General features: G+C 42.0%; 2 protein-coding genes across 2 annotated transcripts; both read right to left on the bottom strand.

The window, feature by feature from the left end:
• Nucleotides 1-1,230: 1,230 nt before the first annotated feature.
• On the bottom strand, nucleotides 1,231-2,193 carry LOC140128495 (olfactory receptor 5T7-like). Its single transcript, XM_072150194.1, has one exon. The coding sequence runs from the start codon at nucleotides 2,191-2,193 to the stop codon at nucleotides 1,231-1,233; it is 963 nt and encodes a 320-aa protein (XP_072006295.1).
• Nucleotides 2,194-21,437: 19,244 nt separating this feature from the next.
• Nucleotides 21,438-22,391, bottom strand: LOC140128494 (putative olfactory receptor 2B8). Its single transcript, XM_072150193.1, has one exon. The coding sequence runs from the start codon at nucleotides 22,389-22,391 to the stop codon at nucleotides 21,438-21,440; it is 954 nt and encodes a 317-aa protein (XP_072006294.1).
• Nucleotides 22,392-25,888: the final 3,497 nt, after the last annotated feature.

Here is a 25,888-nt window from a genome sequence, read left to right as displayed (position 1 = left end):
GATCATGTCACACAGCACAAGTAGGAAAGTGAAACTTTTAAAGATTTTTGGAAAAGTTACTTTATGTAAATGACTGTAGGTAGAATAGATAGAAACAGATTATTTATTTTACTTTATTAATGGTTGTTGCTAACAAACAAGGTTACGTATTTTATCAATACTCTGATGACGCTTCGCAGCCAGCCTCTGGTTTTCCAGCATTTTTAAGCAAGAACTAAACTAACTATTACATGTTTATGTCTGTGAGTACTAGTCGCTATAACTTTGATTCCAGGAAGGCAGAGGTGTAGTGGATAGCATTGACTACTACGGCTCTCATACAGCAGCTGCTGAGAAAGCAGAGGGTATCGTAGCAGCAATGATTAGTCTGTGAGTGCTCAATGCTACAGCTCTGATCCCCTTTGACTTCCTGGCATATAACTCGTCACTGAATGCAGGGTCGGCGCCAGGTTACAGTAGGCCTCTGGGCGGCAGAGCCTCAGTTGGCTCCTTTGCTGTGAATTCTCGTGGCAGCATTCAAGATTCAGAAACTAAAACAATCTCCTGTTCCCTAAAATATTCCCTTGTTTATCATACCAAACAGCCGCCTCATAGTTATTTTATATTAAGACCTCCTTACCCCCAATGTATTCATTAGATACAGCCCCTCTTACCTCCATGGATTCCTTACTTACAGCCTTATGTGGGTCCCCCCAGCAGCTCTGGGCCACGGCACTTGCAAAGCAGAATAGAGCAGTAGCAATCAGAACTGACAGAGTAATAGCTATAGCTCGGAATTGCAGCTTACAGCATTTACCTGGTGAATAAAATTATTCCCCACTTTCTTCTTAAACAAGCTAAACAGACCCTTTCTTGTTCCAAATGTCTGGCTCTGTGCTTGCCTGACATAAGTACACAAAGAATACAGGGTTGCAAACTGCAAATAAACTGGGTAGTAAGTATACCTATCTAGTACAGTGTAAGTAAAACAATGCATTTTTTGCAGTTATTTTTCATTTAAAAGCATCTAACAAGAATTTTACAAGTAGCTAAATGCTCCATAGGGCACTGCAATTGTTCATTTACTTCTATTCAAGAGAATTCTGAGAATACCGGTAACACCTGTGCTAGTACCGATCGTGGGTGTTTTCCCTCTGATGGCCGCCAGCTTCACAAAGATGACCACCAGTCCAATGATTGATGCCAAATGGATGCCATATGTGGTCTTCCTTGCGTGAATGACCAGATTGTTTATCTGACAAAATCTTTTCTTGCTAAGTCTAGAAATGCTCCTATCACATCCTTGTTCCTCAATGTGTATATCAGAGGATTCAGCATTGGGGTTATAACACTGTAGAACAAAGTGGCCATCTTGTCTTGGTTCTCAACATGGGTTGATCCAGGTTTCATATACATAAATATGGCAGTGCCATAAAACAGGGATACAACTGTAATGTGTGAAGCACAGGTGGAGAAGGCCTTCCTCCGCCCTACAGATGTTTGTATCTTCAGTATGCTGGAAATGATGAAACCGTATGTAATAAGGATGAGGAAGAATGGACCCATCACCACTAACACAGCGAAGAAGAAAATAATGATTTTATTAAAAGATGTATCTGCACAGGCCAGCTCCAGGACAGAAACGACCTCACAGAAAAAGTTATTTATTACATTGGGACCACAGAAGGGCAATTGCAATGCAAGGACTGTGTGTACAATGGCATTTATTACTCCCCCAACCCAGGAACCAATCGCCATTCTAACGCACAAGGCAGGATGCATAATGTTAGTGTAAAGTAAAGGGTTACATATGGCCACGTATCGGTCATAGGCCATTGACAACAAGAGGTAACACTCTGTACTTCCTAGAGTTAGATAAATGAACATCTGTGTGACACAACCATTAAAGGATATGGTTTTTTTCATTGACTGGAAATGGATGAGCATTTTTGGGACAATACATGATGTATAACAGATGTCCAAAACTGACAGATTACTCAAGAAGAAATACATTGGGGTGTGAAGACGGGAGCTTCTAATATAGATAATAATGATGATTATGTTTCCCATGAGAGAAGTAACATAAAAAGATAGAAAAACAACAAATAACAGTATCTGAATATCCCTGTTGCTGGTCAGTCCAAGAAGAATGAATTCTCCCACTCTCCTGTAGTTAGATAGATTCAATCCAATGGAAGTGTTTTGTGAAATCATTGCCCCACTTTCCAATCTGTAACATCCATCGACCTCCTATAGAAAAGATAAGCAGAGATGTAAACTACAACCACTACAGATTTAAGAAAATGCCCATGTTCAATGAAGATTGTTCGAGGTTTAACAGAAGAATTTAGAGTTTAGTGGCCTAAAGATTATGGTGAATGCAATTCATTTATAGCATTGTGAAGTTTATAGAAATGTAAAATGCTATAAGCATATATGAAATCCTAACATGTGCTAAAAGCATATGTAAAATCTCAACCATCGACATAAAATTGCCTTTAAAGTCATATACAAATGATATGAGAAGAGTCACCTTTTGAATGGATAAGTCATATTGCATTATGTGCAATATATGACCATTTACTAATAAAAGAATAAGTATTATAATAGATATTAATAATTATGATACATATTATACACTGCTTAGAAAATAAAGTGAGCATTAACCCCTTCCCGCTCAGCGATATATCCGCCGCTGAGATGATGCCTGCTCGGCTCCGGATCTGAGCCGAACCGGCATCGGCAAACACGGGGTGCCGGCTGTAACATATAGCCGGCACCCTAGTGTAACACCCACGAGTGGGCTCCGATCGCGGTTGTGTAACCCGTTAAATGCCGCGGTCAGCGCTACCGCGGCATCTAACATGCCTCTGGGGGGCCTTTCCCCCACGATCGCTCCCCCCGAACCGTTTTGGGGGGGGGGGGCGCCGATCGCTGCTATGGCAACTCTGGGGTCCGATCTGGACCCCAGAGTTACCTGCAAGAACTGCCGGTAAGATGGCGTCTATGACGACATCTTACTGGCACAGTGCCAGCCTATGCATGTGCATAGGCTGACACTGCTGATACCCTGCAATACATAAGTATTGCAGAGTATTATCATGAACAAGCAATCAGATGATTGCTTGTTCATGTTGCATGGTGGAAAAAGTGAAAAAGTAGAAAAAATGTTATTCAATAAAAAATAAAGTAATGAATCAATAAAAATGCCCATAAGCCCCATAACATATAAAAAGACATATAACCTAAAAAAAGGTCTAAATCATAAGAAAAACCCCACATATATGGCATCACCGCGTCCGTAACAACCCGTAGAATAAAAGTAAATCATTATTGAACCCGTATGATGAACGCCGTTGAGAATCCACCAAAAATGATCATTTTACCTATTCAATCTTACAAAAAATGCAATAAAAAGTGATCAAAAAACATATGTACTCCAGAATGATACTGGTACAAAGTACAACATGTCCCACAAAAAATAAGCCATCAACCAGCTCCATAGCCAAAAAAGTAAAAATGTTATGTCACTTGGAAGACGGCAATACCAAAATTATAGATTTTTCCCTATATTATGGTTTTATTTGACAAATTTTGTAAAACGTAAGAAAATATATTCAAATGTGGTATCACCGTAATCGTATCGACCCATAGACCAATGATAACCGATTAGGCTAAGCGATGAACACGAAAAAAAAAAATCCACTCGTGCCGTCAAAAACGAGTTCCTAAAATTTCAACAATAGGTGATACCAACCTCAAAATGGCAACACTGGAAAAAGCTTCTCACCCCCAATAATGAAAAAGCCAAAATTTTATAGCCTACAAAAGGAGGCAACAAGAAAACTAAAATCCTGGCAGCTGCAGGTCACTCCTTCCCTTCCGCACCTCGCCGTGCGCCCATAAAACAAGTAACGTCCACATGTGGTGGGTCTCTGTACTTGGGAGAAATTGCAGAACAAATTGTATGGTGGGTTTTCTCTTTTTATCTTTTGGAAATGTGTAAATTTTAGGGCTAAATGAACGTATGACCGGCACAATTTGACCATTCTAAATTTCAACTCCATTTTGATTCAATTACTATGAAGATCTCAAGGGGTTAACAATCTTCGTAAAAGCTGTTTCTGATAGTTTGAGGGGTGCAGATTTGAAAATGGGTTGGTTATACAGGGGGGTTTTGATGCTAAATATGTAAAATTTCATTCAAAACTGTATTTATCCCCAAATAGGTCAATTCTGAAAATACGGAAAATCGATATTCGATTTGTAAGCCGCGTGACATCAAAATAAATTATCCAGACATTTCATAAATTATGAAAATGTAAAGTAGTCTTATGGGAATTGTTATTCAGCAACTTATTTAGGTGGTAAATCTATCTGCCTGAAAACGCGGTGATTTTGAATTTCGAAAATGGCACATTTTTCAAAAAATTCATCATTTTTTCTTTTTTTTTGTAAATAATTGCAACACTTATCAGCCAAAATTTACCACTAAAATGAAGTACAACATGTGAAGAAAAAAATCTCTGAATTGTTTAGATAAGTAACAGTGTTCAAAAGTTATAACTAGAGATGAGTGAGCACTAAAATGCTCGGGTGCTCGTTATTCGAGACAAACTTTTCCCGATGCTCGAGTGCTCGACTCGAATAATGAACCCAATTGAAGTCAATGGGAGACTCAAGCATTTTTCAAGGGGACCAAGGGTATGCACAGTGAAGCTTGGCCAAACACCTGGAAACCTCAGAAAATGATGGAAACACCATGGAAATGGACAGGAAACAGCAGGGGCAGCATGCATGTATGCCTCTGAGGCTGCTTAATCGCACCATTATGCCAAAATTATGGGCAACAGCATGGCGATGACAGAGTGACCGAATGAGGCTAGATAGCATCTAAAACATCCAATAATTGACCCTGACACTATAGAAGACGGCATGCAGAGGCAGCGGCAGCAGCGGCAGGCTAGAGAGTGTCATGGCGACATACCCTAAATGGACTCAGGCTTCAAACCAATGGGTGGCAGAGAGGAACCAAAGGAGGTGAGCAAGAAGCGCTGAAATGATTTCCTATGTGAACAAAAGGTTGACGGTATATTTAGTCGATAACACAGCATGGTGGCGACATAGTGACCAAGTTCCATAACGTATCTGGTGAAACACCCGAAAAATGAGCCTGACACAGCTCGTTTGAAAAGGGGACGACATGTGGAGGCAGCCATGGAGACGACTTCCATGATTAAGAGCGACAGTATGGGGCATTCATATTGCGCTGCTATGATTGAAACTTCAGGTCTCCAGCATGGCGGCGACAGATGCCCCGAGTTCCACTATGTATCTGGTGAAACACCTGAAAATTCTGCCTGACACAGCTCGTTTGATAAGGGGATGATGTGCTTTATATCCTCTCGCGCTCCAGCGTCTGGGGTATAGAGAGTTGAAAGTTGCGCATGGAGACGTTGGTGGACGCTGTGGAGGATCGTGGAGGCGAAATGGACAGGAAACAGCAGGGGCAGTATGAATGGATGCCTCTGAGGCTGCCTAATCTTGGGATGGAGCTGGCGGTCCGCTGCCAGGCGAGCTTTCGCCTGTCCAAGCCCCTGTCTCTCGGCTCCTCCCCACCCAAAATGGGCCTGGGGGCCAGAAGCGTTTACTTTGAAAAAATTATAATTTTCAAAGCAGGCGGGGTCGTTTGAATATTTCATCTAGGAATAATGGAATAGCATAGCGGTTCTATTTTTTATTGTTTTTTCGGAAATGGTTCCATGATTAAGAGCGACAGTATGGGGCGCTGCTATGATTGCAACTTCAGGTCTCCAGCATGGCGGCGACAGATGCGCCGAGTTCCATTATGTATCTGGTGAAACACCCGAAGATTTTGCCTGACACAGCTCGTTTGATAAGGGGACCATGTATGGAGGCAGTAAGGTAGTAGTAGATTAAAGGTGCTGCAGTTAAAACTATGTTAGTTGGATCTTGGGATGGAGCTGGCGGTCCGCTGCCAGGCGAGCTTTCGCCTGTCCAAGCCTGTCCAAGCCCCAACAGCACTTCTAAGAACCTTTTGTATAAGATCAAGTGTAGTAGTGTTCTTATAAGTTTGGGTTATGGTGGGTGAGGGGAATGTAAACAGAAGCACAAGAAGCGCTGAAATAATATCGGTAAATGATAAACGTTTGTCAGTATATTTTGTGGATAACACAGCAGAGTGGTGACAAAGTTAACAAGTTTGATGTGGAAGCCATGAAAACAACCCAAAATTCTGCCTGACACAGCTGGTTTGCTAAGGGGACGATGTATGGAGGCAGTAAGGTAGTAGTAGATTAAACGTGCTGCAGTTAAAACTATGTTAGTTGGATCTTGGGATGGAGCTGGCGCTCCGCTGCCAGGCGAGCTTTCGCCTGTCCAAGCCCCTGTCTCTCGGCTCCTCCCCAAACAGCACCTCTAAGAACCTTTTGTATAAGATCAAGTGTAGTAGTGTTCTTATAAGTTTGGGTTATGGCGGGTGAGGGGAATGTAAACAGAAGCGCAAGAAGTGCTGAAATAATATCAGTAAATGATAAAAGTTTTGAAAAAAAAAAAAATCGTCAGACTGTGCCTAATTCAATCAAACCCCTAATAAATTGTCCCACTTAGGTGTTTGAGATGGATATGTGTGTCACTAAGAGCTAAATATAATGTTCGCAAGTCTCCCTGCAAATTCCTCACAATATGGTACTAGCTGCACTACTAGTGCCAGCAAGCCCAGCCACAAGCAAACAAAAAAAAAAAAATATAACGCTATTCTAGCCCTAACAAGGGCTGTTTGGTTCTTGTAGACTCACTCCTTCCTAACAGTAAGCTAATATAACACCCTAACGCTATCCCTGCAGCAGCAACAACTCTCTCCCTAACGGCATCCAGACAGAGAATGATCCGAGCAGCGCGGGCAGGGGCTAGTCTATTCCAGGGTCACCTGATCAGGCCAGCCAACCACTGCCATCGACGTGTAAGTGTACCACGTAATGCTGGGTGGAGTGCAGAGTCTCCTGGCTTGTGGTTGGCTCTGTTTCTGGCCGCCAAAAATCAAACCGGCGGGAGATGGCATTTTCTCGAGCTGGCGAAGTATTCGTCCGAGCAACGAGCAGTCACGAGTACGCTAGTGCTCGAACGAGCATCAAGCTCGGACGAGTGTGTTCGCTCATCTCTAGTTATAACCATATATATAAAGCGACGCAAGTCAGAATCCAAAAAATGGGACTGAGCCTTAAACTACAAAATGGCTGCGTCCTTAAGGGGTTAAACAACATGGGGTCCAAAGGGCAACAACCTGACAGCTACCTCCTCCTTTGTACAAGGAGAAACTGGAGGAACTCCGTGCAAAATGACCTCCAGAAGTTCACTGATATAAATCGGTCTGCTAAAACTGTGAGAAACAGAATCCATGAGGGTGGTTGTGGTTGTGCTTACAGTCCATCACTGTGCAGGGTGATTGGCATTTGCAGCAGATCATCAAGATTGGAAGCTTTGATATTGGCATCCCTCTGCTTTTCACAGATGAGAGCAGGTTCACAATGAGCACATGTGACACATGATTCTAGAGACGCAGTGAAGAATGTTCTGCTGCGACAACATCCTCCATCATTCCCGGTTGGGCAGAGAGTCAGTAATGGCGTGGGAAGACATTTTTATGGAGGGGCCCACAGCCCTCCACATGCTAACCAGAGCTACCCTGACTGCCATTAGGTAGTGGAATGAGATCCTCAGATTCAATACAATGGGCCCTGGGTTCCTTATGAAGCATGAAATTGTTAGGCCTCATGTGGCTGTAGTGTGTCAGCAGTTGCAGCATGATTGCATTGATGCAATACACTGTTCTTGTTCCATCCACCAAAGCCACATTGCACCACAGAAGTTGACTAATGTCTTTATCTGCCGCCTCATCTGGGGTATACATAACACTAAAATAAGATAAGCAAGTTCATAACAAATATCAATTAATCTTTAGTAATGATGTTTCATTCATAAAAATTATTAAACCCCTCCCCGACTTGCGCCGTAGTAGTACAGCGCAAGCTGGGTCCCGGTGCCGAGCCCTCTCCATAGCCGGTAAGTCTTATATATTACATATATATTACATATATAAAGACCGCGATAGGTGCTAGCTGGAATACTAATATTAAATGGTGCCACCACTAAGTATAATTTGTTACGCAGAAAACAAAACCTCATATGACTATAAACAAAAAAATGAAAAAGTTATGGCTTTTAAGTGAGGGTAGCATAAAGCCAAATTGGCCTCAGCATAAAATCGAAAGCAAGCAATAGCAAAAAAAATAAAAAAAATCTGTAAATTGGTTTAATTTAGTTGTCCATGTGGTCACAATATTTCTAAGACCGTTTTGGTGGTTTTGTGGGGTATTAGAGCTTCTACGTGAGGTAAGTGTACAACCAATAAAGACGTAGCAGCCTAAATGCCAGAATGTAAGGTTTGGTTAAAGAAATACTGTAGTCCTGCCAGGGCCGGCGCTATGGGTAGGCAAAGGTGGCAATTGCCCAGGGCCCCTGGGAGAAAGGGGAGAATCTCTTCTTTCAAATGAATCTTGAATTTTGTTCCTAGGTGCTATGGATCCAGAGATATTCAGGTTTAAAGTGAGAATATCAGGTGCCGTTTTGTATATAAAAATCACTCCCAAGGGCAGTTTAACAGTTAATATCTCCGTTTTCCTTCAATTTAGAAACACAATTTTAGATTCATATAAAAGAGGAGACTCTCTCCTTTCATAGGAAAAAAGAAGTGAGGTTCTATGTGTCACAGAGCCAGAGATACAGCCCCCTGAAATGTCCCCCCCTCCAGATTCTTAGCCATCAGGCTTCAGGGAACATTTGCTGCACACAGGAGCTGCTGCACCTCACAGATACTGGAAATATTCACTTTATATGTTACTACATTTTGAGAAGGGATAATATCAACTAATATTCATGTTTTTAACCCTTCTCTATGCAGAACTATCTAAGAAAACACTTTGGGCCACATGCATCAATCGTTTTTTTCTGTTGTTTTTGCGCCTTTTTATTCAGGCGCACCGTTTTTGTGCCATTTTTGCGACTAAATGCCAAACTAGCTGCGCAGCAAATAACTAGCTTTCCCTCATTTATCCTAGCAATCCAGATGTTTTGCTGCGCCTAATGATATTCATCACTTGCGACTTTTCATTTAGGCGCAAAAACACTCCAGCCCGAAGGTGGCGTTAACTGAGAAGAAAGCACTGAGCCCCTGTGCAGAACAGCTCATTTCTAGCAGAAAAACTCATCCAGACACTGCAAACACTAGAACAGATCATACAGAAATGAAATACTCTGCAGACACTAGTACAGATCATACAGACATGAGATACTCTGCAGACAGGAGCTGCAGACTCTATTTACAGTTCATCACCTTCTATTTACAAAACATTCTGCAGAATCCTGAGCTCAAAGCAAGAGAGAAGAGAATGTTACAGAATGTTGCACCTAGTACTGACAAGTGTCCCCCATGTAATTCTGCACAGTATCACCAGTGTGTCTGAGGGGGATACTGTGCAGAATTACAGGGGTGCAGCAGGAGACCAGCACTGGGGGATCCCCTCCAGGAGAAGCCACTGCTGAGGAGGTCACTGGGTGCTGGGTGTCACACACCTGGGTGCTGCTGTGATTGTTATCTTCATTCTGGGCTGTGGGAGAAGCAGAGAGGAGCTTGTAGCAGGATGACATGTAAGTGCCTGAATCTAACATTGCGCCTAAACTGTGTTAAAGTAAAGTGATTAATAAGAGGCAGGAAATTAACTTATCACAGATGGTTGTAGCTTGTGATAATTCTGGAAAACAGTGCGCCAGAATTTAGGCGCAACTACTACACTTAGGCGCACAAAAGTGATAAATGTGGCCCTTTCTCTCTTATTCCCTTTTATTTTGTGATAGTTATTTTTTGTTGGGAAAATTGACTGTTACGATGAACATTCAATCCTCTTCGCCTAATGTGACTACACCGCGACCAGAACATGTCCGAAAAGTTATATGTAACAGCAAAAACACACACATGTCCTGGAATAAAGTTTTTATTTCCCATCATCCTCCATTATTTCCACCGATGTTATGACGTTCTCACTCTCATTCTTATGAAGCGCGGAGGGTTCTGTTATTGCACGGATAATACAATGGCGCACATCTAAACGTGACTTTTATTATCTCATTAGAGAGGTTTATGGATATATAGTTATTTATTTGGGTTACCATTGTGTAAGGAACAGACAATGATACATCTGTGTGAATTTTCTGCAGTTCCCTTTGCTGCATATTTTGGTGAATATACATGAATGGTCTATATGATCTCCTCACATCTTACTGTTTTAGGAAAGTAGATTTTCTTTATATAAGTATCTGGATTTGTACATATTTTAGAGGAAATTTTGAATGTCAATTGCCAAATGCATCGCCTGGTTGTCTGCTTTCAAAATTCTATAGGTTTTATGGTGCCTTTACTTTTTATTCTGTTTTATTGATATATTTTGCAGGTTGTAACTGTCTAAAAATGTCTAGCTGAAAAGCAGATATCTAGTTATTACAGTTTTAGTGATATTATGTGGATTTATTGATGTGAACATATCAATATGGGACATTTGTGAACTGTATACATGTCCATCTATTACATTTAGGAGATGTGAAGGTAAACATTTTCTGTTTGGATCAAATTTTTTGCCATCAAAGTCAAATTTTAAGTATTTTTAATAAAATGTTTCAATTTGAATCAAAATTGCATGAAGGCGCCTATGTCTATAAACTCTTTGATGCAATTTTGAAAATGGGGCAAGTGTCTGCTTTCAGAAAATATCGGTCCCTCTCCCCAATGGGCCTCACAGTCTAATCAACCTACCAGTAATTTTGTGGAGTGTGGGAGGAAACCGGAGGAAACCCACGCAGACACAGAGAGAACATACAAAATCTTTGCTAATGTTGACCAGCGCTGCAAGGCTGTAGTGCTAACCACGGAGCCACCATGCTGCCCATAAATCTCCCTATCATTTATCTATCTCCTATAAAATTCTCCCATATTACAGTTTGTTTTACCATACTAAAGGAGCCTCTTGCTGACTGTGACTGGTCATAAAATAGTTTTATTTTGGGGCCCCACTTTTAGTTTTGCCCAGGGCCCCACTTTGTCTAGAACCGGCCCTGAGTCCTGCCACTACCACCACCAAGCAAACAATCTTTTAGTAGAATTTTACAGTTTGTTTTGAGAGTAAACACTATTGAGTGTAATAAAATGTAGTTCGCTATGCAGTATAAAACTTGTGTAAAATATTAATTTACAGAATTGAGTATGTCTATAATACAATAAGATCATGATGAAGTGATAGAGCAATGCGTGTTGCAGTGTTAGGGTTGTGTTACGAGGTGGATGTTTACTTTTTTCTGGCTATTTTTTGTCATGTAGGTTCACAATACAGTATACATTTGTGACTGAAGATCCTAAAGCAGCCCCTGACATAGATGTGAACATATGCTGGACATCAATATTGTATTAGTTCTATTTCATATACTGTAATACACAGACAAAACCATTTGCAAATTTCAATATCTCTGAAGTAATAGTTACCTGTAATGATGGCTTCACTTATTTTTCATTTGGGTTTGCTGTAAAATAAGGAGGTTTCAATAGCATTGTTTTTCTTATTTCTTCTAATAATTGTGGCAGTAAAATAAGTTGTTTTTGTATTTTAAATGTAAGTCAATGTGCCTACACATTCCCATCATTTGTGGTAAGCTTTGTTTTCATTCAGAATTGGTATAAACTTAAAGTCTTGAGCTCTTTATAAAGTATTAACAGCCACCCAAGGGATCTTGTCTCACAATGCAAGTAGGAATGTGAATCTACTACAATAGGTTCAAAGAAAGTTACTGTCTGTGATTAACTGTAGTTAGAATATGTTACATATTTGACACATTCTATAATTTGGCCCAAATATTGTTCACTGGGACCTTCAGTAGTTGAGAAATTCTTTTGTTACCGATGCTATATTTTTTGTCTTTGTATAGGCAATTAGGTGAACCAGCTGATGTTACTGCTAGGATTCCTGTGGGTGTCATGACTTTGTATAACTCTTTCTTTATGGGTTCAGAGGTTTTTCCATGTTTCAATTCTCAGTATTGCGCATGCGAGTTAGGATTGATTGGGTTGTTGCTGAAATGTATTTACTTGATTGGTTCACTCGCTGCGCATCATACAAGTGTATGGACAAATATATGAATATATGACAGAAGTTGCCATTGCATCTGGATCTAGGAACCTAATGTTTTGTTCCCCATACAAAACGTGGTAGGGAGCGTGCGACTATAGCAGAAACTCCAAACGCCATATCAGACCTGAGCTATAATGGTCTGACCTGGTGGAGATTGCACCTGTGTTTACTAAGGAACCTCATAGTAGATACAGGCAGCAGTGTTTTGGATGCCAGTCTTAATAAATTCCCCCCACTGTGCCTAAATACACCTCTAGTATGAAAGAATTTTGGGTGTGTCAGTGGACTAGAGGCCTTGGGTAGCACTCAAACACAAGGGGGGTAATTTACTAAGGGCCTGATTCGCGTTTTCCCGACCTGTTACCCGAATATTTCCGATTTGCGCCGATTTCCCCTGAATTGCCCCGGGATTTTGGCATGCACGCAACTGAAATCGGGGGCGTGGCTAAACGAATACCCGACGGATTTGGAAAAACCGCCGCATTTTTTTAAAAAAATCTGTCGCGGAGCTTGCACTTACCTTCACTTAGCCCGGCTCGGTGAACTCCAGTGCGCTCCGATGCTTTTTCAGCGCAGCAGCGGCGGAAGAACTACCTTAATGAATCCCGGCCGGACCCGAATCCAGCGCAGAGAACACGCCGCTGGATCGCGAACGGACCGGGTAAGTAAATCTGCCCCAAGGTGTTTTCCACCGTCATTCTATCATGTCTCATAGATATCACCACCTTACAATGCTGGCAATCACAACTTTGCTTGCCTACTGTTTTTGCCAAAGGTGCAAAAGGTACATTTAGCAGACAGTTAGGTTTCAGTTACACAAGGATGATTTTGTTGAATATAAGGATTTGCTTTAACAGAGAAGATGTAACCAATTGTCTATAAATTCTCCAACTTAGAGATAAAATTTAGGTATTCTCTTTTTGGTTGTCCCACCAAAGAGCTATTCTGCAAACCAAAGATGCTTTCGGCTACTGGTACCTGCAGCACAACTGCAGTTCTTCGTAATTCAGGACAGAACCTTTTGCATTTAGCACCATCAAATAATAGGTTCAGAATAGAGATGAGCGAACATACTCGTCCGAGCTTGATGCTCGGTCGAGCATTAGCGTACTCGAAACTGCTCGTTGCTCGGACGAATACTTCGCCCGCTCGAGAAAATGGCATCTCCCGCCGTTTTGCTTTTTGGCGGCCAGAAACAGAGCCAATCACAAGCCAAGAGACTCTGCACTCCACCCAGCATGACGTGGTACCCTTACACGTCGATAACAGTGGTTGGCTGGCCAGATCAGGTGACCCTGGAATAGACTAGCCCCTGCCTGCGCTGCTCGGATCATTCTGTGTCTGGATGCTGCTAGGGAGAGAGCTGCTGCTGGTCAGGGAAAGCGTTAGGGTGTTCTATTAGAATAGTGTTAGGCAGGAGTGATTCTACAAGAACCCAACAGCCCTTCTTAGGGCTACAATAACGTTATACTTTTTTTTTTTTTATTTGCTTGTGGCTGGGCTTGCTGGCACTAGTAGTGCAGCTAGTACCATATTGTGAGGAATTTGCAGGGGGACTTGCTACCGTTGTGTTTAGCTCTTAGTGACACACATATCCACCTCAAACACCAAAGTGGGACAATTTATTAGGGCTTTGATTAGAATTAGGCAGAGTCTGCTGATTTAATATTTTTTTTTATCTTTATTTCATTTAGGGGTAGGGTAGAGGACGAGGGCGTGGACGTGGGCGTCCAACTACTGCAGGGGTCAGAGGCCGTGGTCCTGGGCGGGGTGAGACACCACCTGCTGATGGGGGAGCAGGGGAACGCCGCAGAGGTACACTCCCTAGGTTCATCATGTCTCAAGTTACTGGGACTCGTGGTAGAGCACTGTTGAGGCCAGAACAGTGCGAAGAGGTGATGTCGTGGATTGCGGACAATGCTTCTAGCCATTTGTCCACCAGTCAGTCTTCCACGCAGTCCAATCATGTCACCGAAATCGGCACTCCTCCAGCTCCTCCACCTCAGCCTCCTTCCCCCCAGTCTGCCCCCTCCCACCAAAATTTGGCATTTGAACTGGCATACTCTGAGGAACTGTTTTCTGGACCCTTCCCACAGTCACAAACCACTTGTCCTGCTGCTGCTGAGCTATTTTCCGATGCCCAGGTTTTCCACCAGTCGCAGTCTGTGGGTGATGATGACATAATTCACGTAGTGGAAGAAGTGTGTAAAGAGGTGTCGGACGATGAGGAGACACAGTTGTCAGACAGTGGTGAAGTTGTTGTCAGGGCAGGAAGTCCGAGGGGGGAGCAGACTGAGGGATCGGAGGATGATTAGGTGACAGACCCAAGCTGGGTTGATAGGCCGGGTGAACACAGTGCTTCTGAGACGGAGGCAAGTCCTATAGCAGAACAGGTTGGAAGAGGCAGTGGTGGGGCCAGACGGAGAGGCAGGGCCAGAGCTGGTGCATCAGCGCCAAATGTTGCCCGTAGTCAAGCTCCCGTGGCGAGGGCTAGATTTTCAGAAGTCTGGAGGTTCTTTAAAGAAACACCGTATGACCGTCGGACTGTGGTGTGCAACCTTTGCCAAACCAGGATCAGCAGGGGTTCCACCACTACTAGCTTAACTACCACCAGTATGCGCAGGCATCTGAATGCTAAACACCCCACTCAATGGCACCAAGCCCGTTCACCTCCGGCCGGGCACACCACTGCTCCTTCCCCTGTGTCATCTGCTAGTCAGCTCCCTGCCCAGGACCCCGGCCCAAACACCTCCCGTGCGAAAACCCCATCTTCGCCTCCACAATCCTCCACAGCATCCACCAGCGTTCAGCTCTCCATACCCCAGACGCTAAAGCGCAAAAGGAGGTATAGCGCAACCCACCCACACGCCCAAGCCCTCAACGTCCACATCTCCAAGTTGCTTAGCCTGGAGATGCTGCCCTATAGGCTGGTAGAGACCGAGGCCTTTCGAAACCTCATGGCGGCGGCCGCCCCTCGGTATTCGGTCCCCAGCCGCCACTACTTTTCCCGATGTGCCGTCCCAGCCCTGCACAAGCACGTGTCAGAGAACATCCTCCGTGCCCTGACCAACGCCGTTTCTGACAAGGTCCACCTGACCACGGACACGTGGACGAGTGCTGCCGGGCAGGGCCACTATATATCGCTGACGGCACATTGGGTTAACTTGGTGGAGGCTGGGACCGAGTCTGACCCTGGGGCTGGTCATATACTGCCGACGCCGAGGATTGCGGGGCCTACCTCGGTCCAGGTCTCAAAGGCCTACTATGCCTCCTCCTCCTCCCACCCCTCCTCCACCTCCTCCTCTGAATTACCATCCGTGGGCATGGCGCCATCAGTCGGTAGCTCTAGGCACAGCAGCAGTGCCATCGCTAAGCGACAGCAGGCGGTGCTCAAACTGCTGAGCCTAGGCGATAAAAGGCACACCGCCTAAGAGTTATTACAGGGCATCACGGCGCAGACTGATCTGTGGCTGGCACCGCTGAACCTGAAGCCAGGCATGGTTGTGTGTGACAACGGCCGTAACCTGGTGGCAGCTCTGCAACTCGGCAGACTGACACATGTGCCATGCCTGGCCCATGTGTTAAATCTCATAGTTCAGCGTTTCCTCAAGACATATCCCAATCTGTCTGATTTGCTCACGAAGGTGCGCCGCATCTGTGCGCATTTCAGGAAGTCCAGCACAGATGCTGCCACTCTCAGGGCAGCGCAGCGCCGCCTCCAACTGCCCGCTCACCGACTGTTGTGCGACGTGCCCACGAGGTGGAATTCAACATTAACCATGTTATCCAGAGTTTACCAGCAGCGCAGAGCGATTGTAGACTGCCAGATGTCAACTTCCACCAGAACTGGTAGTCAGGTCAGTCAGCTTCCTCAAGTCTACAATGAGGAGTGGACGTGGATGTCTGATATCTGTCAGGTGCTGAGTAACTTTGAGGAGTCAACACAGATGGTCAGTGGTGATGCCGCCATCATCAGCCTCACCATCCCGCTGCTTGGCCTGTTGAAAAACTCTCTAGTCAGCATGAAGTCGGAAGCTTTGCGCTCGTCACAAGAGACGGGGGAAGAAGATTCCCTTGTTGATAGCCAAAGCACCCTTAGGTCTGTTTCTCAGCGCATATCGGAGGAGGTGGAGGAGGATGAGGAGGAAGAGGAGGAGAATGTTGGCGAGACACAAGAGGGGACCATTGTTCAGTCCTTCACTGTTCAGCGTGTATGGGCAGAAGAAGAGGAGTTGGAGGAGTTGGAGGAGGAGGAAATGGACAGTCAGGCCAGTGAGGGGAGTGAATTCTTGCACGTTGGGACTCGGGCGGATATGGCAGATTTCATGCTAAGCTGCCTATCCCGTGACCCTCGCGTTCAAAGAATTTATTTCAGCACCGATTACTGGGTATTCACTCTCCTGGACCCACGGTACAAGCAAAATCTTTCCACTCTCATCCCTGGAGAGGAAAGGAGTGTGAGAATGCATGAATACCAGCAGGCCCTGGTGCACAAGCTGAAACAGTATTTCCCTTCTGACAGCGCTAGCGGCAGAGGGCGTACTTCTGCGGGACAAGTAGCGAGGGAGAGTAGGCGACCAGGCAGCTTGTCCAGCACTGGCAGGGGTACGCTTTACAAGGCCTTTGCCAGTTTTATGTCACCCCAGCAAGACACTGTCACCTGTCCCCAGTCTCGGCAGAGTAGGGCTGATCTTTACAGAAAGATGGTGAGGGAGTACGTAGCTGACCATACCATCGTCCTAAATGATCACACAGCTCCCTACAACTACTGGGTTTCAAAGCTGGACATGTGGCACGAACTGGCGCTGTACGCCTTGGAGGTTCTTGCCTGCCCTGCCGCTAGCGTGTTGTCCGAGCGGGTTTTCAGTGCAGCTGGTGGCATCATCACCGATAAGCGTACACGCCTGTCGACTGACAGCGCTGACAGGCTGACGCTTATCAAGATGAATAAAGCCTGGATTTCTCCGCATTTCCATTCTCCACCAGGTGAAAGAAGCTGAACCTGAATAATGTATGCACTCCTCCTCCTCATTGTCCTCCTTCTCCTCCTCTTTGTACACTAAAGCAGAGGAAACTGGCTATTTTTTTTGCCAGGGCCAACTGGCTCTGGCTATAGTACTCTATGTATTTAATTTTTCTGGAGGGCCAACTACCCTGTCCTCTGTTTTAAACAATTTTTGGGAGTGCCACATACAGGCACTCAATCTATGTAATTTTTCTGGAGGACCAGCTACCTGCTCCTCTGGTTTGAAAACTTTTTTGGACTGCCACATACAGGCACTCAATTTATTTAATCTTTTTGGAGGACCAGCTACCTGCTCCTCTGGTTTGAAAACTTTTTTGGACTGACACATACAGGCACTCAATCTATGTAATTTTTCTGGAGGACCAGCTACCTGCTCCTCTGGTTTGAAAACTTTTTTGGACTGCCACATACAGGCACTATCCAAATTAAATTGTCTCCATAGCGGCCTCCACACGTCGTCTTTTTAGCTGCCTTCACACGTTGTCTCCATTGCTACCTCCACACGTCATCGCCATAGCTGCCTCCAAAAGTAGTCCATATAGCTGCCTCCATACATGGTCCCCTTATCAAACGAGCTGTGTCAGGCAGAATTTTGGATTGTTTTCATGGCTTACATCAAACTTGTTAACTTTGTCGCCACCCTGCTGTGTAATCCACAAAATATACTGGCAAACTTTTATCATTTACCAATATTATTTCAGCGCTTCTTGCGCATCTGTTTACATTCCCCTCACCCGCCAGAACCCAAACTTATAAGAACGCTACTACACTTGATCTTATACAAAAGGTTCTTAGAAGTGCTGTTTGGGGAGTAGCCTAGAGACAGGGGCTTGGATTGGCGAAAGCTCGCCTGGCAGCGGAGCACCAGCTCCATCCCAAGATCCAACTAACATAGTTTTAACTGCAGCACCTTTAATCTACTACTAGTTCACTGCCTCCATACATGGTCCCCTTATCAAACGAGCTGTGTCAGGCAGAATTTTGGGTTGTTTTCATGGCCTCCACATCAAACTTGTTAACTTTGTCGCCACCCTGCTGTGTAATCCACAAAATATACTGGCAAACTTTTATCATTTACCAATATTATTTCAGCGCTTCTTGCGCATCTGTTTACATTCCCCTCACCCGCCAGAACCCAAACTTATAAGAACGCTACTACACTTGATCTTATACAAAAGGTTCTTAGAAGTGCTGTTTGGGGAGTAGCCTAGAGACAGGGGCTTGGATTGGCGAAAGCTCGCCTGGCAGCGGAGCGCCAGCTCCATCCCAAGATCCAACTAACATAGTTTTAACTGCAGCACCTTTAATCTACTACTAGTTCACTGCCTCCATACATGGTCCCCTTATCAAACGAGCTGTGTCAGGCAGAATTTTGGGTTGTTTTCATGGCTTCCACATCAAACTTGTTAACTTTGTCGCCACCCTGCTGTGTAATCCACAAAATATACTGGCAAACTTTTATCATTTACCGATATTATTTGAGCGCTTCTTGCTCACCTCCTTTGGTTCCTCTCTGCCACCCATTGTTTTTAAGCCTGAGTCCATTTGGGGTATGCCAAGACACTCTCTAGCTTGCCGCTGCTGCCACTGCCTCTGCATAGTCCCCTATAGTGTCAGGGTCAATTATTGGATGTTTTAGATGCTATCTAGCCTCATTTGGTCACTCTGTCATTGCCATGCTGTTGCCCATACTTTTGGCATAATGGTGCGATTAAGCAGCCTCAGAGGCATCCATGCATGCTGCCCCTGCTGTTTCCTGTCCATTTCCGTGGCGTTTCCATCCTTTTCTGAGGTTCCCAGGTGCTTGGCCAAGCTTCCCTGTGCAGATCCTTGGTCCCCTTGAAAAATGCTCGAGTCTCCCATTGACTTCAATGGGGCTCGTTATTCGAGACGAGCACTCGAGCATCGGGAAAAGTTTGTCTCGAATAACGAGTACCCGAGCATTTTAGTGCTCGCTCATCTCTAGTTCAGAAGTAGCTAAGAAAGGATTAGCCCCATAGATCACAGTTTCAATAGATCATGGATCACAGCAAATCGAAAAGAATTGCTACTAATTGCTATGTTGCACCTGCTATTAACCCCCATTATTCATTGTGTACAGTGTTAGTTGATACCTACAATTTGTCTTTTGGCCATCCTAACAGATGTCTACCCCAGAAGAGGATTGTTGAGGAAACTTTACTTACAGCAATGCCCTGCATCCTTCACTCCTCACTATTCTGTGCCAACTTGTCAGGACTGCCGCAAGGGTAATTACAGTGGTAATTATGTTCATGTATAAAGTTGAACACCCTTCAGCTATTTGGTTGCAAAATGGATTCTTGCATTTTACTATGGTTGTTTTTTAAATGTATTTATTATTTATATTTATGTATTTACAGATCTCTGCTAATTCCACGGTGCTGTACATTCAATAAGGGGTTCACAAACATTGCAATATCACGAAAGCAAATGAAAGCAAAAAAATACAAAAGCTACAGTGACCAACAGGGTTTACAATCTATATGGGAGGGTAGGTGGAGACATGAGGGGAAGGAGCATAGAATTGGGATATTGCATCATTCAACCACCAGATGAGACCTGCACAGACCTGCAGAATGAACCCAACTTTCCCGGGAACAGATACTGCAGGGAAGCTGCAATCGGCTCCCAACCCGGCAGCCTGGAAGTGGCTCATAAGCTCTGAACTCAGTTACAAGTAAATTATTAACTTTATTATGCTTTAAGTGTGAAAACGGAATTGTTTTGTGTCTAAAATGTCATTGGGGTCATTTATCTTAACTCTATTTCATTTGGCTAGTTTTTGCCTGTCGTTTTCCCATCTGCTTCTTTGGTAATTTATCAATCTCACTTTTTCCTTCTGTTAAATGTTTTTTTTTTTTCATCTCTTTTTGAGACATTTGTAACAAATGTCGCAAAAATATCGCAAGTCATTTCTTTCCATTTTCTAAGTTTTCCTTAAAGGGGTATTCCCATCTGGGCATTTACATTTAATTCAATTCATTTGCCTTATGTAAACATTTCTTCAATTGGATGTTCATAAAAAAAAATGTTCCTGTGTGAAGATAATTTCTCATAAATGTAGCCATGTTGTCCCTTAGAAACCAGATAGCTTCCTCGGATACGACCACCTCACACTCTGGCAGCGGTGACCAGACTTACGCTATAGAGTCCTTCCGAACCACCAGGATTCAGCAATCATTACCACAGGGTGGCTGTGCAACATGTAGTAACTCCCAGAAATTTTATATACAATAACCTTTTGTTTCTTTGTGCAATCCCTCCAGTAGAGGTGGCCGTATCCGAGGAAGCTATCTTGTTTCTAAGGGACAAAACCACTACATTTATGAGAAATTATCTTAACCCGGGAACATTTTTTTTAATAACATCCAATTGAAGAAATGTTTACATATGGGAGATTAATGAAACTGAATGTGAGTGCCCAGACGAGAATACCCCCTTAAGTATGGTTTCACTGGAATTTTTTGTGCCAAAAAATTTAGCAAATTTTAGCCAATTTTAAATGATAAATGTCATTTGTAGCATTTGGCACTTCTGGAATAGAAGATAAATGTTTCTTACTGACGAAAAACAAACGTCCCCAAATGACCCCAACAAGGGGCAAAAATTGCAATGCGCCAAAAAATGTTTAAAAAAAGACAGCGAAAACAGGAATAAAAATAAAGATAAATGACCCACATTGTGTGGAATATATAGCATTTGAGCTTTTATTCTGCAAGTATTTAGGAGTATGACAAATTTTTGCAAATATTGTACAGCAAAAAATATTTTAGAAATAAATGATTTGCTCTTTTGTCACCAATTTTTATTAACCTTAAGACATAGTGACTCATGATAAGACCTACCAGGTCCTTATAATAGTATTCATGAATACAAACTTAAGATCCTGGAAGGGAGATTGGTCATAGATAGTTTCGATAACATGGCCTTCCACCTACTTCCATTTTATGGACAGCAATGGCTGCTGAAGAGGCTGCTGAAGAGGAAAAAGACATTGGAGAACCAGTGGCTTTACTTCACATGTCAAGAAAGCAGTGCAGAACTTGTAATAGATGTATATTGATCAATTATTTAATATCCTAACCCCCCACATTAAAGAAATATAAGGTACAGCGGAAAAAAAAACTGCATGATATTGAATTCCCTTCATAGTTTTTCTGTTAAAGTCCATTTCCTTTTTCTTGCCTAATATTTTTTCTAATTAAGTCCATAAATGATCCTATCACATCTTTATTCCTCAAAGTGTATATCAGAGGATTCAGCATTGGGGCAATCACGCTGTAGAATAAGGAGGCCATCTTGTCTTGGTTCGCCACGTGAGTTGATCCAGGTCTCATATACATAAATATTATGGTTCCATAAAACAGGGATACAACTATAATATGTGAAGCACAGGTGGAGAAGGCCTTCCTCCGTCCTACAGATGTTTGTATCTTCAGTATGCTGGAAATTATGTAACCATATGTGATGAGGATGAAAAAAAATGGACCCATCACCACAAACATGGCACAGAAGAAAATAACTGTTTTATTAACAGATGTATCTGCACAGGCCAGCTCCAGGACCGAAGGGACCTCACAGAAAAAGTGATTTATTACATTTGGACCACAGAAGGGCAACTGCAATGCAAGGACTGTGTGTACAATGGAGTTTACTATGCCACCAACCCAGGAACCAGTTGCCATCTTAATGCATAAGGCAGGATGCATAATAGTAGTGTAGTGTAATGGCACACATATAGCCACATACCGGTCATAGGCCATTGACAACAAGAGGAAGCACTCAGTCCCTCCTAGAGAGAGATGAATGAACATCTGTGTGGTACAGCCATTAAAGGAAATGCTTTTTCTCTCTAACAAAAAGTTTCTGAGCATTACAGGAACAATAACTGAAGTGTGCCAAATATCCAGAAATGACAAGTGACTCAAGAAAAAATACATAGGGGTGTAAAGCCGGGGGCTTATTCTGCTGATAACAATGATGGCTAAATTACCTTTTAGTGACAAAATATAACATGGTAAAAAAATTGCAAACAATATAATCTGTAGGTTTGGCAGGCTGGTAAGTCCAAGGAGAATGAATTCCTCAATTGTTGTGTAGTTCCACATGCCCATGCTAATGCCCAGATTTTGAAGATGAAACTCCGGTGAAAGTGTATGAGAAAGTAGGTTATGTTTAAAATAACTGAAATTTTTTTGTGCTAAACTTCATCCAAACCACACCTGCATCCTTTCTTCACATGGCTGTATGTTATATATACTATGAAAACTTTGAGATTTGCACCCCAATTTATAATGAAAAGCTGTCTTTATTGAATATTCTTTTAATAAAAAAATGGCAAATATACCTAAATATAGATACGTTTAAATAAATATTTATTTATCTCTGGGAAAAATGGAATCCATTAAGAAAATGAAAAATCTTAACCAAATTATAAGAATGGATAATACTTTTGGTTAATAAAGTTAGCGATTTATCATACAAATCTTCAATATTGAGAGACTTGAGTTTTCAGAATAGATATCAAAATTCTGTGTATTTGTAAAATACAATATTAATTCTACTATTTCTGGATGGGTGTTGGTGTGATGATCACAGAGGTTCATAGTTTATCACATCATTAACAAAACTGTGTCTATTAGATATCAAGTGAAAATAAACAATGTAAATGTACTGCAATGACAACAGGAAAGGTCTTGGGAACCGTTTGAAATTGATATAGAAAGTAAAAAAACAAAAAGATATAAGCTTCAATAATAAAATAAATAACATAACATAAATACGCTTAAACCAAAATGACTTTTAACCTTTTTGTAAAATCCCTGCTTTTTTCTTTCACAAAACTCTGTAAAAGTGTATTTAGCAGCAGCTTGAAGACAAAAAGTAGTCAATTCCAAATATTGATTTGATTTTTTGTTTGATTTTTTTTAAAAGAAAATAATTTTTAGAAATGAACATTTCTATTTGTGAGTGTGTTCTTACTTTGCAGCATTTTTCGTACCTGCCTAAAAATATAACTTTTTTCGTATTGGTGCCAGATTGTAATTATAATGTAGCTTCTATTACTACCACAATCATCATGTTTACTTTTTATTCTTCATTTCTATTAGTAATTGAAACATTTGTATTTAGAAATACCTGATGACTATCACAGAAAATATCCATTTCAAATTGAATTGCAGAATATCATATTCATTCTCACCTGTTTTCATATATTAGCCATATGTGACATTGCCATAAAAGAAATACAGATATGTCTGTACTCCATCAGCATACAGTACACTGTCTCTGGACTTAGCACAAGGTGCCGTTTAGAAGTTGATGAAAAAGATCTTTAGAAGTTGTGTTCAGTTGTGTTTGGAGCCAGGATTTGTAAGACTTTCAGGTTCCCTAATGAGCACTTTGTGAGCTCTAGCTAAACTTTGCAGTTTACATAAGGGATTATGTCCCAGAATGCAAATAGGAAAGTCAAACTTATTTAAAATAAGTTCACTGAAACATTAATGTCTGTACCTTGCAATAGATGTTTTACAGATTGAAAACTACTCAGTACTCTACTGTATAGTGCTACATGTCCATGCAGGAAGTGGAATATTTGTTATGTATTTCTAACATATTCCATGATTGTTTTAAGAGTTACTAAGTCTGAAACTTTCTTCTAGAAATTATGAAATAAAAATGCAGCCTCCGTCTTCTGAAGTTCATGTCTGGGCTATATTTCCTGGTTCATGACCAGACACATTTTCAGGTTTCTTTTTGTACTTCTTAAAAGGTATAATAAATGTTATTAAATTATTAAAATAATTTTATGGTGATTCATAAAGTCTTATTTTTATGTAATTCTTTATTTGTACTTTTGAATTACTTATTTGATATTTAATTTTTTTACATTGTTTCCCCTTATGGTGATAGATTTGGTTTTTACATGTAGAGACATTTTTATTTTTGAGCTAACTCTTGTTCAATTTGGAATTTTTTAGAACAAACGAAGACATTTTAGATGGTATAAGTTTCAGATGAAAATTGCTGTTCTGATTTCAGTTGCCTTTCACATTTTACACATCCAATAAATATACTAGTCCCACTATCAACATAGTGCATTCAATTTACCATCAAACAAATATTCTTTTTTCAATTTAGGTGCATAGTTCTTTAGCTCACAATATATTTTTATAGAGAGCATGAACTCACTTCCCTTGCCTCCATCATTCTTTATCATTATAGTTCCCATTGAGTTTATTGAACAGTCCATGGTCCAAAAAGATGATTTTATTACAAATGTTTCACATCAACAGCATTTTATCATGAAGATATTTTAAACTGAAAAGCACATCCAATTACACCTTAAAACTTTGGCACACTTACATGTTTTCTCTTATCCACCTTATCCAGCTGGATTTTAGAGGACACTGCAGCTCAAAGAATCCAAGGTGTGCTGTGTAAACTTGATCACTTGAGTTAAGCTAGCTGTGAAATACCCCTGGATGAAGAAACAGATATTCTACCTACAACATTGAAAGTTTCGGACCTGGGTGATAAATTTAAGTACTTGGGCATTAGTTTGGGTTGTAATGTGAATAAATGTGTCGAACTTAATGTGATGCTGGTAATACAGTCAAAGAGAGAAAAATTGGAACACATTGCCCATCAAATTAACAGCAAGAATTGCATTAGTTAAATATTGTGATATAACCTAGATTTATTTATATTTTTATTACTTGTCCAGTTTGGATTAAGGGAGGAATATTTAATACACTAGAACAAATACCGGCAATCCCCTACTTAAGAACACTCGACTTACAGATGACCACTAGTTACAAACAGACCTCTGAATTTTGGTAATTTATTGTACTTTAGCCTTAGGCTTCACTAAACAGCTATAACAGTTATCAAAGGTGTCTGAAATTAGACTTTATTGTTAGTCCTGGTTCTTTTGACAATCCAAAATTTTTAAAATCTAATCTGTTACAGAGACCAAAAACTATTTGGCTGGAGCTAGAATGATAAAATATACAGTTCCGACTTACATACAAATTAGACTTAAGTACAAACCTACAGAGGTAACCCTGAGACTGCCTGTAATAGGTGAAGTTATTTATCAGGGCAAAAGACCCGAGACTTAAGTATTTGCAGTACTCTAAGGATAAGGAAGAAATGGGGCTACCCAATATCAGACTTTATTATTATGCGGCCAATTACAACAACTAGTGTGCTAGCATGACCAAAAGTTGTCAAATGATGATCATGTCCTTATACCCAGATATGGAAAACAGGGATGTTTTTCAGTCACTTGAGCTGGAGTTGTTTGAATTGGATAAAAAGATAATCCCTTTAAGTATTATACAGAAGGTATGGAGAGGGGGATTAAACAATTAAAGGGACAGGGGGGGGGTGTTGCCATGTCCTCCATTATGGGTAAATCAGAATCTAAAAGGTTTAAAAGAAGAAGATGGTAGAAAATACTGGAAAACGGGGGCGTGGCTAGACCCTGAGCCTGATGGCAGCACATTGAGACAGCTCTGCAGCCCCGGTGCCTATTTTACCCTAAAGGAGGGGACCTACCCTGGCCCCTAAAGCTAAAAAGACCCCCAGAAGGGGAGTAAAGACCTCA

Source organism: Engystomops pustulosus, chromosome 4 (genome assembly GCF_040894005.1).
Source record: "Engystomops pustulosus chromosome 4, aEngPut4.maternal, whole genome shotgun sequence".
NCBI classification, from domain to species: domain Eukaryota; kingdom Metazoa; phylum Chordata; class Amphibia; order Anura; family Leptodactylidae; genus Engystomops; species Engystomops pustulosus.
Note: the sequence above shows the minus strand (reverse complement) of the source record. Positions and strands in the feature narration are given on the sequence as shown.

Bases quoted from the DNA above. Each gene is read 5' to 3' on its own strand.
- LOC140128495 (XM_072150194.1), bottom strand. From the start codon at position 2,193: ATGATTTCACAAAACACTTCCATTGGATTGAATCTATCTAACTACAGG.
- LOC140128494 (XM_072150193.1), bottom strand. From the start codon at position 22,391: ATGGGCATGTGGAACTACACAACAATTGAGGAATTCATTCTCCTTGGA.